This window comes from Cydia fagiglandana, chromosome 16 (assembly GCF_963556715.1).
Source record: "Cydia fagiglandana chromosome 16, ilCydFagi1.1, whole genome shotgun sequence".
In the NCBI taxonomy this organism is placed as follows: domain Eukaryota; kingdom Metazoa; phylum Arthropoda; class Insecta; order Lepidoptera; family Tortricidae; genus Cydia; species Cydia fagiglandana.
In genome coordinates this window covers 1,076,760-1,093,958 of record NC_085947.1, presented here as the reverse complement: position 1 = coordinate 1,093,958, position 17,199 = coordinate 1,076,760, and the positions used below count along the sequence as shown (strand labels likewise).

Below are 17,199 nucleotides of genomic sequence, written 5' to 3'. Positions count from 1 at the left end.
AATAAATTACAAAATTCATACATTATTTTGCGATATTTCCCAGAAATATGCCAACGCTAGTGCATATGTCGTAGTCAGATCGTATAATCCGCCGTATTACATTACGGCTAGCCGTTTTCAAAAACAGGGGCGTTTTGAAATGCGGCGGTTCGACGATTAGCCGGATTGTCACTGCGATACGTTCTTCAATAAGGCGGCCCACGTTTAGCCGCATCGTACATTGTAGAGTGACCAGTTCTTTCGGTCGCCTACGTAACCGGAGTTTGACAATGTTTGCAATTTAATTTATTTCTACCATGGTCCCACCGCACTACATGTGTTTCTTTTCCAAAACATTTCCTTCACAACTTAAATAGACGGAGCCCCGCAAGCGGGGCTCCTATTTCTGGGCGGTTTGCCCTTCGGGCATCTGAAGTTACCTAACGAACCTAACCTAATTACCTACCTACGCTTTTTTCCCCAAAGTGTAATGTTTTCACGGACGTCTCACTTAATCAATAGGTAGGTAGGTTAGGTTCGTTAGGTAGCTTCAGATGCCCGAAGGGCAAACCGCTCAGAAATAGGAGCCCCGCGAAGAGGGGCTCCGTCTAGTTAAGTTGCGGAGGAAATTTTTTTTGAAAAGAAATAGTCCGACAAACTCCAGATTTGATGGACACCCCAGCGTTTGTCAGGCAGCGCCACGAGTGTTAAAAATGGGAACTAAAAACTGTCAAAGCGGCGGCTAATGACTCGCTGTATTACATTACGGCTAGCCGTGTTGAAGAACGTATGGCGCCGAATACATTCCGGCGGATTCTCATTCAGCCGTATTCAATACGGCTAATCGTTAAACCGCCGCATTCCAAAACGCCCCTGTTTTTGAAAACGGCTAGCCGTAATGTAATACGGCGGATTATACGATCCGACTGCGACACATACATATTTATGGTTAGAAATCAAATAGAGTCGGACTGCGCTATTATTTCAAAGTTTTTATTTATTTTACCCATGTATTTATGTAGATACATACATATGTTAGTTAGTGTGGGTCAAATTTTGGAAGCTACATTTGACCCACTTTCCGATTGAGCTGAATTTTGCATACTTAGATATGTAAATCGGATGACAATGCAATATTATGATGACATGGAGCTGATCTGATGACGAGACAGGAGGTGGCCATAGAAAATCTGTGATAAAACAACGCAACCTATAGTTCGTTTTTTTTAGCATTAGAAAGAACTTCGCAGAAGTAAGCTTGTGGTTCCAAATCCGGCACTTTTAGCGGTAATAATTTGAAGTAAATTATATGTACTAACCGTGCTACATTAGATAATTCAATAATTATTGACAATTAAAGAGCCTGATAAAAACTGTACGCTTACTTCTGTGGAGTTCTTTCTAATGCTAAAAAAAACGAACTATAATTGTGTTTAGGATGTAGAATTTTATAATTAAATCTGGTTAAATAAATAATCATGTAGAACAAAATTAAAGATATAATTACAGTCAAATTTATAATAAATGTTGGCTAATCTTACACTAGACTAGACGAAGGAATAAAGTCGCATCAAAATATTTCAATTACGGAATTTTAATACATTTAAACAACTTAATTAAAACACATTAAAAAAAACGTGTCCTCTTCTCACCCCGCTTTTACTTTGTTCCAGCTATGGGCAGTCGAAACCTCTCTACACCGAGACGACGAATACTCCCTCAAGAAGAGCAGACTATCCACCAGCGCGAAAACCGCCGCCCTCATCTACAAGGACTACATATACGGCGCCGTGTTCAATCTGATCATATTAGAGGTGATCAAGTGTGTGGTCGGGTCTCCCCGGCCGACGTTCTTCGAGCTGTGCAAGCCAGATAAATTGGAGACTTGTGAGGGGTAAGAATAAAGTAGAAGTGGGGCGAGAATGTACACTTCGACAGAAAAGTTAATGATTTATTAGAAACACGTTTAATTTTGGTAAGGGTTGTTTTGTTAGGGTAAAGGATCGAGATAAATAATCTTTTGAAATTTATTTGCCATTTATTAAAAAAATATATGCATTTAATATTGATTTCCTATATGTTTTTAACAACGCGCGCCAGAATATATCAGTAAAAATGATTGAATGAATAATTTTAATGACAATATTATTTATTGACAGAGTAGTGACTGAAATTGTATAAAACAATATGAAAATTGGAATCAAACGTATGAATGTCACTAATAATATTCAAGTAATTCTTATTTTTAGTGACCGCAAAAAAATACCTAAAAAGTATTTAAAACAAAGTTTAGTAAACTCAACATGATAATTTTAGTAAAAGTTCCAATAACTTTGTTTACAAATTAGAATATTTAGATCGCCCTACATTCCCTTTCTGCAAAATTTGATAATAGCTGCCCTCTGCCCTACAGATTCGACCAGATGTTGATATGTCAGCATATTAACTCACTGGCACAGTTAGGCTAAGTATATGTTGACCTGTGATGCACATAACTGTGTATTGTTACAATAGGTAGGCGCTAATGGATGGTTTCCCTTTGTTCCCAAAACGTGTGAAAATCTTATAAATAAAATGTATATTTGAACAATGGGAATACGGAAATAAGAAGTAGTGCCTCAATTAGATTATGATAAAAAATACTTCTACTCAGACGTAATTATTTACACTAAAAAATATTTTTATCGTAAATAAAAGAAAACAAACTGCCATTATGCTCAATATATTCAAATTTAACTGAAGAATACGCGCGCAATTCTACTACGTACGTCATATGCGACTCGCCAAACACCACAACACGTCAGGTTGGTATTTCGCGTTTGTGGTATTATGCGTAGTTGGCGTTTTGCGTAATATTTTTTAGAAGTCCGCAAAATACCAAAAAACCTGGGATTGCTATTTCGCGTTTGTGGTTTTATGCGTCTAAAGGTATCACATGTTCCACGCTGTTATTGTATATTGATAACCAAAAACACCCCAAAAGTTTAAAAATATGTCGGCAAGTATAAAGTCATCCTACTTGTTTTGTAAAAAATAAGTTTTTTTATTCTCATATAGGTATCTACTACCTAAGTATGTAAGTTTGTTTTCATACTTTTGGCCTTGGTCATGACTTTAAGTCATGCTGGGCAGTCTGATTTGACACTACATCATTGTTAATCAACAAAAAAACAACAAAATTTCTCCTTTTTCTGAATCCGGTTTAAAACAGCATGCAGGAAACAATCTCGAACGAGATTAGGTTCTTGATAAGCCAATATAGCAATCTGTAACCTACTTGTAATCTTTTACAGTCGTAAAATTAATGTAAATGCAATTAAAATTTATGTAAAACAATAATATTATGCACGGTAGATATACTTAATTAATATTTTCATATTTTAAGGTTTATTGTTGTTGCTTAGGTACTTATTATAATATTTCATGAATTATTTCATCATCATCATCATATCAGCCGTAAGATTGCATATCCTATCCTATAGTTATACAGTAAATAAATAGATTCCGTGGGAGTTATACCTTCGTAAAACCTTGTTGGAAGCCTTCTTAAATTCAAAGAAGTAAATAAAATATAAATAGACATGGGAAGCCGAAATGGTAGCCACTCAGCGATGCGGCTAGCACGACTAGCGTGGTCAACGGTGCTGGTTTTCTGGGAAGCCAGAAATCAGTGTTATATAGGTAAAAACAGTATTAAATGTGACTTTTTGCGCAGGTCGACATACGTGACCCAATATAAGTGCACGTCGGACTACTCCCAGTACCAGCGAATCGATGCTATCCGAAGTTTCCCGTCCGGACACTCTTCACTCTCTGTCTACTGCGGACTCTTTCTAGCGGTAAATACATTTTAAATACACTATTATTCACAAGCAGCTACTACACGGTTACATATTATTCCAGATATAATTAATATAGATATAATAAATAAATGAAATAATTATAAATAAATAATAAAAAAGACATCGCGTAATTTTGCAACGATATTGAGACATGATTATTTTAGTTATTTAAAATTATTTGTTTCTTCTAACCCCATCTTGTTATTTTTTATTACAATTGATTCTTATTATGGTGGGGTAAAAAAACACACAAGGGACAAAAACGTGAGATTCCTAAGCACTGCAGTTTAATGGTACTTTTTAGAAGGTATGGCCAACACAATTTCATTCAATAACTGAGATAACTGAATCGAAACCCCGCGAAGGGTATATATTTACGGGCAGTTAGTTTTTATTCCATCTGAGTAATTTAAGAAGAAGAAGAAGAAATACATTTATTTAACATCTTGGAAATGACACACAAAACAAATTTGTATGTTTGATTCATGATGATTGATGTATGAATAAGTATATCCCGTCTAAAATGTGGCAACTAATAGTAGTAGTAGTAAAATCAATGTGGAGACGACCGGCAAGGTAAACGTAGTGGTGCTCGACACAGTCCCAGTACATTGTCATCTTGAAACTTAAGCCATTGTCAATAGAGGTGACAGCAAGATGTCATCTATTGGGCATTAGCATGTCGAGCACTTGTACTTTTACATTATATACAATTTTGAGCTGGGAAGACCATACCGTCATAGGACAGGAACTCTCGTCATTGTATGCGTACTTCGCTGACTGCGCTCAGACACAAAAAGTTACAAAGGAAGAGCTTCGCTCCTTCTCTACCGACCTTCTATAAGTGGAATATGTGTACAAGCTCAAGAGTAAAAGGGACGAAACAGCTTGTAAATGGTCTTACCTGATAGACGGTATTTCCCCCCATTGACGTTTATTATTTATGGCACACCTAAAATTCTTTCTTTACTTGCAGTGGTACCTCCAACGGCGTGCATTCAGCTGGCACAGTCGCTCGGTGCTGATCGTGCCACTGGTACAAGCCGTGTGCCTGGGTTACGCCGCGGTGTGCTCTTTGACAAGGGTGTCGGACCACAGGCATCATTGGTACGATGTGCTAGCGGGCGCCAGTATGGGGTTAATCAGCGCTTTGTACACGGTAAGTCTGGCATTTTCTCAAGGATCCAATGAAACAGAAATTCGGGTAGCTTTAAAGTAGTTCGAATTATAGATTGACATTAGGCAGCCAATCGCCTACGTGCTTCCCTTTTTCCAAGTTTTCTCCACTACCGTGAGTTGGGGTGAATAGGGATGGCTGGGGTGAACAGGGAAAAAACCTACATCGTGATTTACCTGACAATTTATAAAAAAAATACCCACACAAATATTGTATCACACAAAATCTACTATTACTTTGAATCTATTTGAATATTTTCTACGTAATTGTGAGATAAGTTACATTTTATATTTTGTCCCTATTCAGCCATCCCTATTCACACTGAGTGACGGTAGCTATTAACCCTCAATTTTCCTGGAGCTATTTACGGTACTATTATATACTTACATCGACGGTAGTGTTACTACACTTACATAAATTAGTAGGTGCATTAGCTTGCAACATTAAGCCTGCAGAACAAAACTCGAAACAAATGTTCCTAGAACCGGCACGTTTCTATTTAAGCACGATCTTGTATTAGAACAAATTATGGCTAACCATATTGTACGAAATAGGTACTAATCATTATTCTTCTTCCAGGTACTAGTACTTTGCAAGAACTTCTCCCAACCAGCCGTGGTCAGCACCAGCGACATCTCCAGCAGCGACGGAACCCACCACAACCCTGACACCAAGCTCCTGCCGAATCGGGTCATGATGCCCTAGCCTCAAGCTGTGTAAGCGTGCTAAACGTGCGCCAGAGTACCCTACCGTGCCCTACTCGAAGCTGTGCACGCTTGCAATGGACAATCTCACCCCGGTTGGGGTTATTGCGAACATTAGTGAATATGTACAACATGATACTTAGTGTAGAAGAGTGTTCGGAAAATTGACGTGTAGCAATTTGAGTGTTAGTGTCTAAAGCGTACAAATCATAGTAAATTTCTTAAGTGAGATTTAGTGTTTGGGAATTAGTAAAGGCCACTTTCATCTTTCATTTGTTTTATGATATGACATATATAAACAGATGTGACATAATTTTCAATCAATGACAATAGACAACGAAAGAATGATTACAATACATATTATTTTAAATTAATTCTAATCTAAATGCTTTTTAGTGACTTGAGTGATTTTATGAAAGACTTGCAAAAAATTAAAATAAAAGAGCACTGCGTAGATATAATAGAGGACCACTATATTACCTAACTAAATGAATAAACCTGTTGAAACGTAACTTGTATTTCGTCGGGTGACAAGCAAAAGTCACTAACTAACACCATTGAAATTATCGGACAGTAAACCGTGTAAAAAAGTGCATTGTTACTTCAATTTTTTGATAGTACTTAGTGACTTTTGCTTGTCACCCGACGGTTTGTGATTTTTGGTAGTGCATAACTCACTAATTGTAATCATTTGGATTTGAGACAAACTGTGTTTGCTTAAAACATCATTTTCTTAATAATCACAAGTTATTGAAAGTTCTGAATAAATATCTATAGTTACTCATTGTTATGTAGAACTTTTGTCTTGATCTACAAAGGTAAATTATATCATTCAAAATCAATCAATGTAGTGTGAACTTTTTGACATTAATTAACGTATTTGTTAAAGTCAAAAAGTACAGATAAACAAGACTGTCTTAATGCATTTAAGACGTTATACCTAAATCGTTTAAACTCATTTCTTTTTTTTTCTAAAAAAACACTTGAGGCTTAACGACTAACTAGAGAATGACTAAAAAAATAACATTTAGAGAACTGTGCCCATAGCTTAGATAATCTTGTTATTTTGTGAATTTTTTTAGCAAAATTACGGAAAAAAGGTCAACGAAAGTCGAAAAAAGTATATGCGTCTGATTATATTATATCGTGAGATTATAGAAGACTTCGCTCTGTTTTTATCTTACAGTGCGTACTTCTACCATAACGTGGGGCTAATGGAATTTTAAAAATCATAGGAGTTGAGTACAAATTTTCTATACTTTACGACGTGAATGAATGTGAAACACGTATGTATCTGAAAGTGATTAAATGAGTATATAATGATGCGAAATTGGGTCTCTGATGATTTTTATAGATCAAAGTAGCCCCAGGATCCGAACTAACCCCTCTCGAAGACGTATTGTAAAATGTCTTTAAAGTAAAGATTTAATACCAGTGATGTTTCGTTTAGGTAAATAATAAAAATATAAATCGTTAGAAATAAGATATCTGCCAGCATCCATCTTGTTTCATAGAATTAGATATACTTAAATTCTTTTAAAAGACCATTTAGTGTTAAAATGTTAGAAGGCATTTATGCTAAAAAATACAAAATTCGCAAAAAAATGTACCAAAACCATTCTAAAAAAACTGTTTAAATCCATACCTGTGCATACTCAGGCTACGAACACTAAAGTGATGGCAAGTATTAAAGTTTTTTAGCTTAACCTCTAGCCACCCAGAGACCTATAAAAAGGTCCCCTATTCCATTCTAATTTGAACTCTGTGTTGACAAAATAAAATTTCTTTTTGCTTGGCAAGGTTTGACGTATGGGCGGCTAGAGGATAAGAGACACGATATTCGACATGTATGATATTGAACCTGTTTACAGTAATACAGGATTTCTAATAGTTACCTAAGCAAATGCATAAATATACTTATGTCAATAAAATTTAATAATAAACATCGATTAGTATTCGTGTCCCGAATTAGCACAACTATGGTCATATGTAAATCGCTGTTTAACCTTTTAACCGCCGAAGACTGATATATAAGACAAACTAAATCGGGCTCATTTCGCCGCGGTCTCATAAAAAATAAGACAAAATTTCGTGTAACTACGTACCGCCGGTGATACGAGCACGCTCGATGAAAAATTATATGGCGGTTAAAAGGTTAAAAAAACACAAGCTAGCTCTCCTAGCACTACGCTATACGTTGATGCTTCAAAGCAATTAGTGATAGATTTCTGTAAGCAACCGTCTACTTATATTAACTTATTAATTATATTTAATTGTTTAACAGACAGTATTTACTGTACAGTACCTGTCTAGTCGTAAGTTTAAAATCGTACCCACCTAGAGTTAATTAGTTACACATAATTATGTACTGCGTTTATGAAGTCAAAGTTAAAAATGTCTACACTTTTAACAGATATCTTTAAAAAATGAAGAAGAAACTACTACCTTCCAGATCATATATGACATGACAGTGTTCGTGCTAAAGTGTATATATTTTTGATCTTGACTTTTTATACATTTAAGTCAGGACTATTTAGAATTATTTTCGTAGTGGTAATACTTTTTTTTAATTTAGAATTTGCCACTGAAGCTTTAGTGCAGGGAATAGAGTCGATTATGGTTTTGTTTGAAAACTGAACGAAACAAAACAAATGCTACTCTGTTCCAATTGAATAAGATTTAAATTTCATCGAACTGAATAAGTACTATAGGTAGGACCTTGGGACTTAAGAGGATACATTAAGTTGTAAAAACAAATACATGAAAAGAAATTACAAGTATGTAATGGTGAAATCCTTAGAGTTCTTTATGTTACAATCGAAATAAGATTGCTAGCTGCATATTCATATCATTGCGTGGGGCTATTCGAAACACCTGAAGCTATTTAAGAACTTTTTCTTTTTATCAGCCTATAAATGTGCCCCACTGCTGGGCAAAGGCCTCCCCCCTTTCCCGCCATTTGGTCCTATCCATCCTATTAAAAAAATAAGAGTATAAAGATTCGAGGTTTATTTTGTACCATAGAAAAGGTTAAAACAATTACTTTATACTTATTATAAATTATTTGTTCCATTACGATACTGTAAAACAGTTCGACTGTGTTCCAGACAGCCCCACCGCTCTAATATTTATTTTTGGGTATATTTGACATTATGTTTTAATTGTATGACCACTACGAAAAAACGAGTTGTCCTTGTCTAAACTCTGTTATATTTTTATTTATTTTGAATATTGACATTCTGACATTCCCGGCATTTAAATGGAGATTAGTTAATGTTATTTTTAATTTTGTAAATATTAGTTTTAAGCGTAGACTGTGTTTGATCGTATGCTGTCTTTGAGTAATTAATAGACAATCTTTATTATAACAATTGTTTTAGTTATCCTTTATCCCGTAGCTTTATAAGAGTCTTAACACTTTCACTGCCAAGAACACGTATGTGTGTTCATTTTGTACCGGAAACGGGGCACCCGGCACCGTAAGTGTTAATAAACAACTTGATATTTCTCCTGTAGCTCGATTCAGATTAAAAAAAATGGTTTTAATACGGCCTTGACGATCGTCTTTGTGATGGGTAGATTAGTTGTCTGACAGGTGAAAACGATGGATGGATTGTGTGAAAGAGGATATGAGAAAGAAAGGAGTGAGCGCTGAGGACAAGAAAGACAGAGGAGACTGGAAGAGAAAAACATGTTGTGCCGACCCCACATAACGTGGGATAAGGGCAGGGGAAAGAAGAAGAAGAAGAAGAGTTGTCTGACAGGTGAATTGAACATAGACAGAGAATCATACTGTCTTTGTATTACGCTAGTACTAGCACTGAAAAGAAAAGGATGAGTACAGCTTTCTTTGTTCTATTTTACTGACGAAATCTCAACAAATCTTATCGAAAGATGTCAGTAAATGTACTGTGGCTGGGCATTTTCATTTAACTTGTACAAGTTAAGCGCGACTTAAGTCGTGTTTCGGTAACGTCTAACCGTTACATTCCTGACAAAATGTATGGGATTTGACATTGACCGTCAGATTTGTAACGATTGTTAACCGACCGTAAAAGGTGTTCAATTAAGTGAAAATGCCCGGCTACATAATTTACGATGACAGTAACTCTATATAGAGTAACACTATATTCTCTTAGATAAAGACAGAAGAAATTCGTAAAAATCGTAGTTTAAACGCTACCTGTCGGGATAGTAAACAGTATCTACTAAGGTATTAGCTGAAGCCAGTGATAATTAATAGCGGTGTTCCTAGAAATTTCTCATCGCAAATATTGTGTTGGAGAAAACTCTTCAACTTGAGGTTTGGTTTGGGTCTTCAATTCACATCGCACACAAACGTATCTGCAAGTTTTATAGATGCCTAGTCGCCTATATTTAAAATCATCAGATATGTATCACATATGTGCTGATGAGCAAATTTTAGTAATCTTCCAAAAAGTTGGAAAATTGTAGGAAATTTAATAGAAAACAAGGAAAAGCTTTTATTGTGGTAATGGAAAATTTCAATTCCCCTGCAAAAAATATGAGAAGTTTTCGATTTTTTCATTAATTTGACATTAATGATGTCATTGCTAATGCCTTACACAGTTAGCTTAGTCCGACTAGTTAGTAGATATCAAATATTATGTTCTTATAAAGTTATAGTCTGGTTTACAAATTCATTTACTTTAAAGACACTGCACCTACTTAATCTTTCTAGTGTGACCCATTTATTGACTGGTAGAGAATGCCTTAAGGCATTAAGTGCGCCATTTGTACCTTCATGTTTTGTGCAATAAAGATTAAAATAAATAAATATATTCCGAATAACCTCGTTGATATCAGCATTTGGTCGTTTTTGTCACCGCTCGCTATAAAACTTGTTCAAGGGTTGCCAACTCCAATTCTTTTTTACCCCTAGAGCTCAACTTAAAAACCCCTAAAACTACTACTATTATTTTGGAAAACCCACTAAATAAAAACATAAAAGAAATTATACGTTTAATTAATTCTTTATTTATACATTTTCCAGAATTTAGTAAATTATTATGATTTTCAACCGGTTCGACATTTTTGTGGTCATACATACATATGAACGTTATAGATGGTCAAGCAAAACTTGTCAGTAGAAAAAGGCGCGAAATTCAAATTTTCTATGAGACGATATCCCTTCTCGCCTACATTTTTCAAATTTGCCGCCTTTTTCTACCCTAAAAAAAACCCTAAAAAAACCAACTAAAATATTTAGTCCCTAAAAAAACCCCTAGCTGGTTTATTTCCCCCTAAATCTAGTGGTAAAACCACTAAGTTGGCATCCCTGACTTGTTCAAGCATTGAACAGCCGTTAAACAATTATTTTATTCTTGAAACAAGCGAAACATCACAATAAAATAAACTGTAGCGTCCCATCCCACAAAGACAGGTGTATATTAAAGATTGACCAAGCTACTCAATATCATATTTTTATATGTATAGGTAGCCTTAAGTCGTTCGAAATTGGTCTATTTGTAGGTTTGCGAGATCAATTCAATTCAATTCAATTGATCAATATGATAGTTATAAAAATACAGACGTTCGGAGAGAATACTTACCAGAAGACTTTACAAATAAGAATATCGATTCTTCAATGGGGTTGAATCTTTTCAATGACCTCTAAGCTTTTGTTCCTTATATTTTTTAAGGTATTTTGTTTGGTGCTTACCACTGTAACACTGTTTAGAGTCTGTGCGAAAAGAAAAGAGTCGTGGAATATATGGAAACCAATCCAATACAAACTGCGACTGTTCGCTTTCCGCACAGACTATTTCAATGTGAGTTGAAAAGAACGGTATTAAGGATGACTCACGTTAGACCGGGCCATGTCCGGGCCTCTATGGTTTTCTATGACATGACAGGCGATCACGTGATGCTTTCCATAGAAAACGACGAGCTGGAAGGTCCAGCTCGGACACGGCCCGGTCTAACGTGAGTCATCCTTTACAGTTTAAGGTGTACTAAATGGGGTTGGCAACTGACAAAGGTTTCCCATGTTTCTGGTTTAGACCATATTGCCAAAACATTGGTTGCCTTAAACCAGGAGTCCCCAATTTTTTTTACCTGAGGGCCATATTGCGTCTCAGAATTTACGCGCGGGCCACCGTCGGCGCCGAGGGGGGAGGAGGGGTTTATCTGGTTGCTACTTTTAGGGCTGAACACCTGGAGCCCGGCTCCCGCGGGCCGGATTGGAACGCTGTCGGCGGGCCGGATTGGAACGCTTCGCGGGCCGGATTTGGCCCGCGGGCCGGGGTTTGGGGAGCCCTGCCTTAAACCTTTGCCAAGACATAAAGTCCACTGGTAGTCAGACTGTTGTTGTTAGTTTTTATGTCACACACAATAAATCAGAACCACTTTAAATCTAAATCAATCATTCTGGAATTATTCTAGAGATTGTCAGTCTGTAATTTACTCGTCTCTGGTCTCGGGTAGGCGGAGATTGTCACGAGCATCGTGACTTGGCTTATTTAAGGCAATGGTTCGTACCTGTGAGCTATTTATTTAGAAACACGGTATTAAATGTTGCGAAATAATGATGATGAGCGCACGAATGGAATCTCGTTGCAATGTTAGTTATATGCAAAACATTGCTATTTTTTTTAACGGTAGATAACAAGCTGATAAGGGGTTGTGCACAAATCACGCGAGGTGTTTTCGGCTACTTTTTGACCCCTCCCTCCCCCTTGGTGATATTTGGTGAGGTTTTTGGCTACCCCCCTCCCCCCATACAACCTCACGTGTATTTTTTCGATATTTTTTAATTCGACCTAATTTTAAGATAAATAGTACTGTATATAGAAAATCTTGCTTATTTTTCTATTTCCGTTAAATAAACTCGCTATTTTGAAGTACAGAGTGAAGATGTATGTTTAACGAAACCGAGAAAAAGTATCTACTCATGTGGTAGGTTTTTTTTCTTAGTTTCGTTCACTGTGTAGTAAAATATACGTGAGGTTTCCTTATACCCCCCTCCCCCAACGTGATTTATCGTGATTTTTTCGTGACCCCCCCCACCCCCTGTCGAACCTCGCGTGATTTGTGCACAACCCCTAATAGGCGGCGCCGGCGGCTACAGTGCCTCACTGCTTGGTTTTTAAAAGTGTCACATAATAGTATTTTATACAATCGTGATATAATGGAGAGGTTTTCAGTCGTGTACCGTGTTAAGGATACGAGATTGAAAAGCTGTATATTATTCAAAGCCCACTGTGTCCCACTGCTGGGCAAAGGCCGCCCCACTTTCCACTCGTCTCTCAAGAAGGAGTCCAAGTTATCCCGCCGGGCCGTAATGCACAACCTAAAATTAAACGTAAAAAAAACGTTGAAATGGGTTGTTCTACGAATTTTTTACAGAAACTATCACGTTCTTTTAACATTTGGTTTATTATACAAGAAGACACACGAGACACGAAGGAAGTACAGTCAGCAGCAGAAGTTGCTAAGCGTCCCCCGATGTTCAAAATTACCTTGACGCGCTCTTATTCTCTTAACAATAAGTCGCGTCAAGATCATTTTGAATACCTGACCCGCTTAGCAACTTCTGCTGCCTACTGTACCTAACTAAGATTGCTATCTTACATTTTTTCCTAAAATACATTATGGCACACAGAGCACGACAATTAGCAATTTACTTTTTAAGCCGTCAACTTTTTAAGATACGATCTAAAGGGGAGGCCACACTATCTGTGTCCGTCATCTAAACTGCCACTGGTAAGCCCTCTTACTATAAATAACTTGAGGTAAACAATGCAAGTTCACTGACCTTTGAGGGCTTGATTAGGGACTGACTTGATTATTCAATTTTAATGTTGGTCCTAAACTTATGGGGCTTAGCGTTACTTGCACCATCCCAGTAACCTGGAGTTAACCGATTAAACCTGGAGCTACCATGGGTACAGTACAATTTGACACTGTGTTAATGGTGCGAAAATTAGTGCGATAGGGACAACTGCAGCTTAGGCGAAAAATCCCGCGTAAAAATCTCAAGAATCGAGGTTTCGTACTCGACTGTTTCCTCCTCCAAAACTTAACCAATCGTAACCAAATTTGGAAATCTAAACGATTATGAAATTATCTGTGTGGGACCGTTTTGCTGTTTAGGCTAACTGGTATCAGTTTTGAATACCACGCCTCTCATTGCGGCAAAGTAAATTAGGCCATTTTGGCCATGTTTGAAGGGCTCTAGCGCCTTAAAAAATAAAAATATCAAAAGAGTAAAACGGTCCGACACAGATATTGACAATAATAATCTGTGTTGAAAAAATCATTGCTCTAGCTTCTAAAACCACGGAGGAAACAGTCGAGTACGTTTGTATGGAGAAATGACCACTCCTGTTGGCTCTTAACGGGTTAACCCCGGGTTGGCGTTTCCCCTGGATATAAAAAGCTACGATTTTACCTAACGCCCACGTAATCAAACCATAGAAGGTAGGATCGCATAGAAGTGGTATACGCGTGCCTCCGTGAGGGACAAAACATACGCAAATGCGACACTGTGATTGGTCGAATTCATTTGTTGCCCACCATTTTCCATACTAATAAAAAGGTGGGGAACAAACAAAAAGTGAGACTGTGACAAGGACAAGCAATAATACCGCTTTCTCTGCTACTCCTACTGAAAGATACATAAGACTATCCCGTTCTGTCAGTTACCCCCACCACTCATGCCAGATCCAGGTATATCCTAGATTCATGAATCAAACTAATCCTGAGGAGGTTTCCATTTCGTAATGTGTCCTACGCCCTACGGTCGATTCGAACTTTAAGATACGTCTAATATTACATCTAGTTACGATATGGATTAGACAGTTATGTCAGTAGTCAGGGGTCATCCATTAATTACGTCACACGAATTTCTAGGTTTTTTGACCCCTCCCCCCCTCCTTGTCACACTTGGTCACATTTGGCAAACCCCTCCCCCCCTAGTGTGACGTCACATTTTTTCTACGAAATCGCCAAATCGAATTAAGTAAGTACCTAAGTATTATTAATATTTTATCGTCATATTTTTGACGATATAAATATTAGTAATTTTATAACCCAAAACTGCTTAGGAAAGAAAATTAAACGAATAAAAACGATTATCGTTTTAAAAACTTGTTATTTAAATGTACAGCGAATAAAATAATTTAAATAAATTTTCGGTTACTGATGAAGTTAAAGTGACGTCACAAACTTTGTGTCTCCCCCCTCCCCCATATCACAATATGTCACATTTTCTTGACCCCCTCCCTCCCCCTAAACGTGTGATGTAATTAATGGATGACCCCTCAGTGCCAAAACACAAACAAAAACCTCACTTTTGACACTGGCATATCTAATCCATATCGTATCTAAACGTAATATTTGACGTATCTTAAAGTTAACTTATCTTAAAGAGGACTAATTTATGTGTTAACGTTCGTGTGAACACGGTTATAGGAATTCGCTTGTCAATGCCGTTTTGTTTTTATTTACTTGAAACCTTTTTTAGGGTTCCGTAGCCAAATGGCAAAAAACGGAACCCTTATGGATTCGTCATGTCTATCTATCTGTCTGTCCGTCCGTATGTCACAGCCACTTTTTTCCGAAACTATAAGAACTACACTGTTGAAACTTGGTAATTTTTTAAACTTGGTAATTTCTTTCATAAATGTATTCTGTGAACCGCATTAAGATTGTCACACAAAAATAGAAAAAAAAAACAAAAAATTTTGTGGGTTCCCCATACTTAGAACTGAAACTCAATATTTTTTTTTCAGCTTGTCATTTTATTTTATTTGAAAATTACCTCAAATTACCTTCTGGGCACCCTACGAAGCAATCAATAGGGACTTTTAATTTAAGCTTAATTCAGTTTTATTATGTTGTCGAAGTTACCCCAATGTACCTTATATTATACCGTCCCAGTTAAGTACCTGATATTCCATAATCAATATGCTCAATCAGTTTCCACCGAATAATTATTGAATAAGTACATGAACCTGATTCACTTAACCTAAATGCTGCCGAATATATTAACATACATAGTTGATACTGTCACAGTAAACTTGGCAAACAGATTGCACTGAATATATTTTAGAAATAAACTTTATTTTTCTGATGCATGATCACTGTGCATGATGAATACTTCATAATTATAGTACTTAGGTATTTTTACTGAAATGTATTTACCCGACTAAACGCCACTTGCCCCATCCTACTAACCCGGGGTTAATCGATTAAACCGTTAACACAGTGTCAAATGTACTATTAACGATGGTAACTTCAGGTTTAACCGGTTAACCCCGGGTTAGTAGGATGGTGCAAGTGGCACAAAAGTGTGTCGTTTACGGTATCAATTGATACGTTTTTATTTTATCACCCGAATGACATAGGCTATATAGTCTATATCTTTAGGTACTTAAATAAAAGTAAACAAATAATTCGTACATTTTCGGGTAGTTGTAACATTTATTGACTAACCAACCAAATACAAAACCACCTGGATCTGTCACTGAACGACCTGACCTTTACCCACGTTATTTGATCATGTAATGTTTTCAATTCATCTACCCTCACCTGGCTTAAGAAGCTATTTGAGGGTAGATTTTGTTTACTGTTTTTTAAATACCTAAAGATACAGACTATAGGTACATTTTTGCCCGATTCTCAAAAAGGTCATTCCTTCTTTATGGGAGTGGTCGTATATTTTTTCAAAGATATTTCGCTTGTTTGATAAATTGGATATGATTGAAATGTACTTACGTGAAGTATTTACTGGCAATATAATGTCTACTATAACTTTCAAATACTAAGTACTAATACCTAGAGAACCTAGGTTATAAATAGCAACCCGCATAGCTCTGTACATCCTACGCAAACCTCTAACATAGCTCAGGGATCAAATATGTAACCTGAGAAACATTCGATGAAGACTTTGTAGAATTTATGCAAAGGTCCCCACAAAAATGTCGGTAAAGCGCGCGCATTGAATTCCAGAAATAAACTAACCGCACCAAGCTACCTAAGCGCCAACATCCCACTAACCCGGAGTTAAGCGGTTAAGTGCCACTTGCACCATCCCACTAACTCGGGGTTACCCGGTTAAACCGTTAACCAAGTGTCAAATTGTACTGGTAACCATGGTCACTCCAGGTTTAACCGGTACCCCGGGTTAGTGAATGGTGCAAGTGGCCCTTAGCCGTTAACCTAGTCATATTGTACTAGTAACTTTGGTAACCCAGGTAGTAACCGATTAACCCCGGATTAGTGGCATGGTGCTACTCGTAGTGAACCTAAGATGATCGTTGATAGAAAACGTCAATCCTTAAATAATGTATGAAAATGGTCGCGATACTCGTACCATCTGTCAACCCGAGATAACCCATCATCATCATCATCATCTGAGGCATTACAGCCGCGGGTGGGCCTTAGCCTGGTGGAGCAAGTATCTCCAGTCCGATCTGTTGGTGGCCTTCCTTCTCCAACTTTTCACTCCTAAGATCCTGATGTCCTGGTATAC

General features: G+C 37.0%; 1 protein-coding gene across 3 annotated transcripts in view; it reads left to right on the top strand.

The window, feature by feature from the left end:
* The window catches only part of LOC134671696 (phospholipid phosphatase 3-like), a 130,722-nt gene extending 121,656 nt beyond the window's left edge, over window positions 1–9,066 (top strand). For 2 of the 3 annotated variants that reach the window (XM_063529525.1, XM_063529526.1), the window contains exons 4-7: window positions 1,653–1,873; window positions 3,695–3,818; window positions 4,798–4,980; window positions 5,578–9,066. In XM_063529525.1, the coding sequence (XP_063385595.1) occupies window positions 1,653–1,873; window positions 3,695–3,818; window positions 4,798–4,980; window positions 5,578–5,703 (654 nt within the window). In that variant the 3' untranslated portion in view covers window positions 5,704–9,066. The remainder of the gene's footprint in view (window positions 1–1,652; window positions 1,874–3,694; window positions 3,819–4,797; window positions 4,981–5,577) is intronic. The other variant, XR_010099256.1, reaches the window with a different exon arrangement.
* Window positions 9,067–17,199: the final 8,133 nt, after the last annotated feature.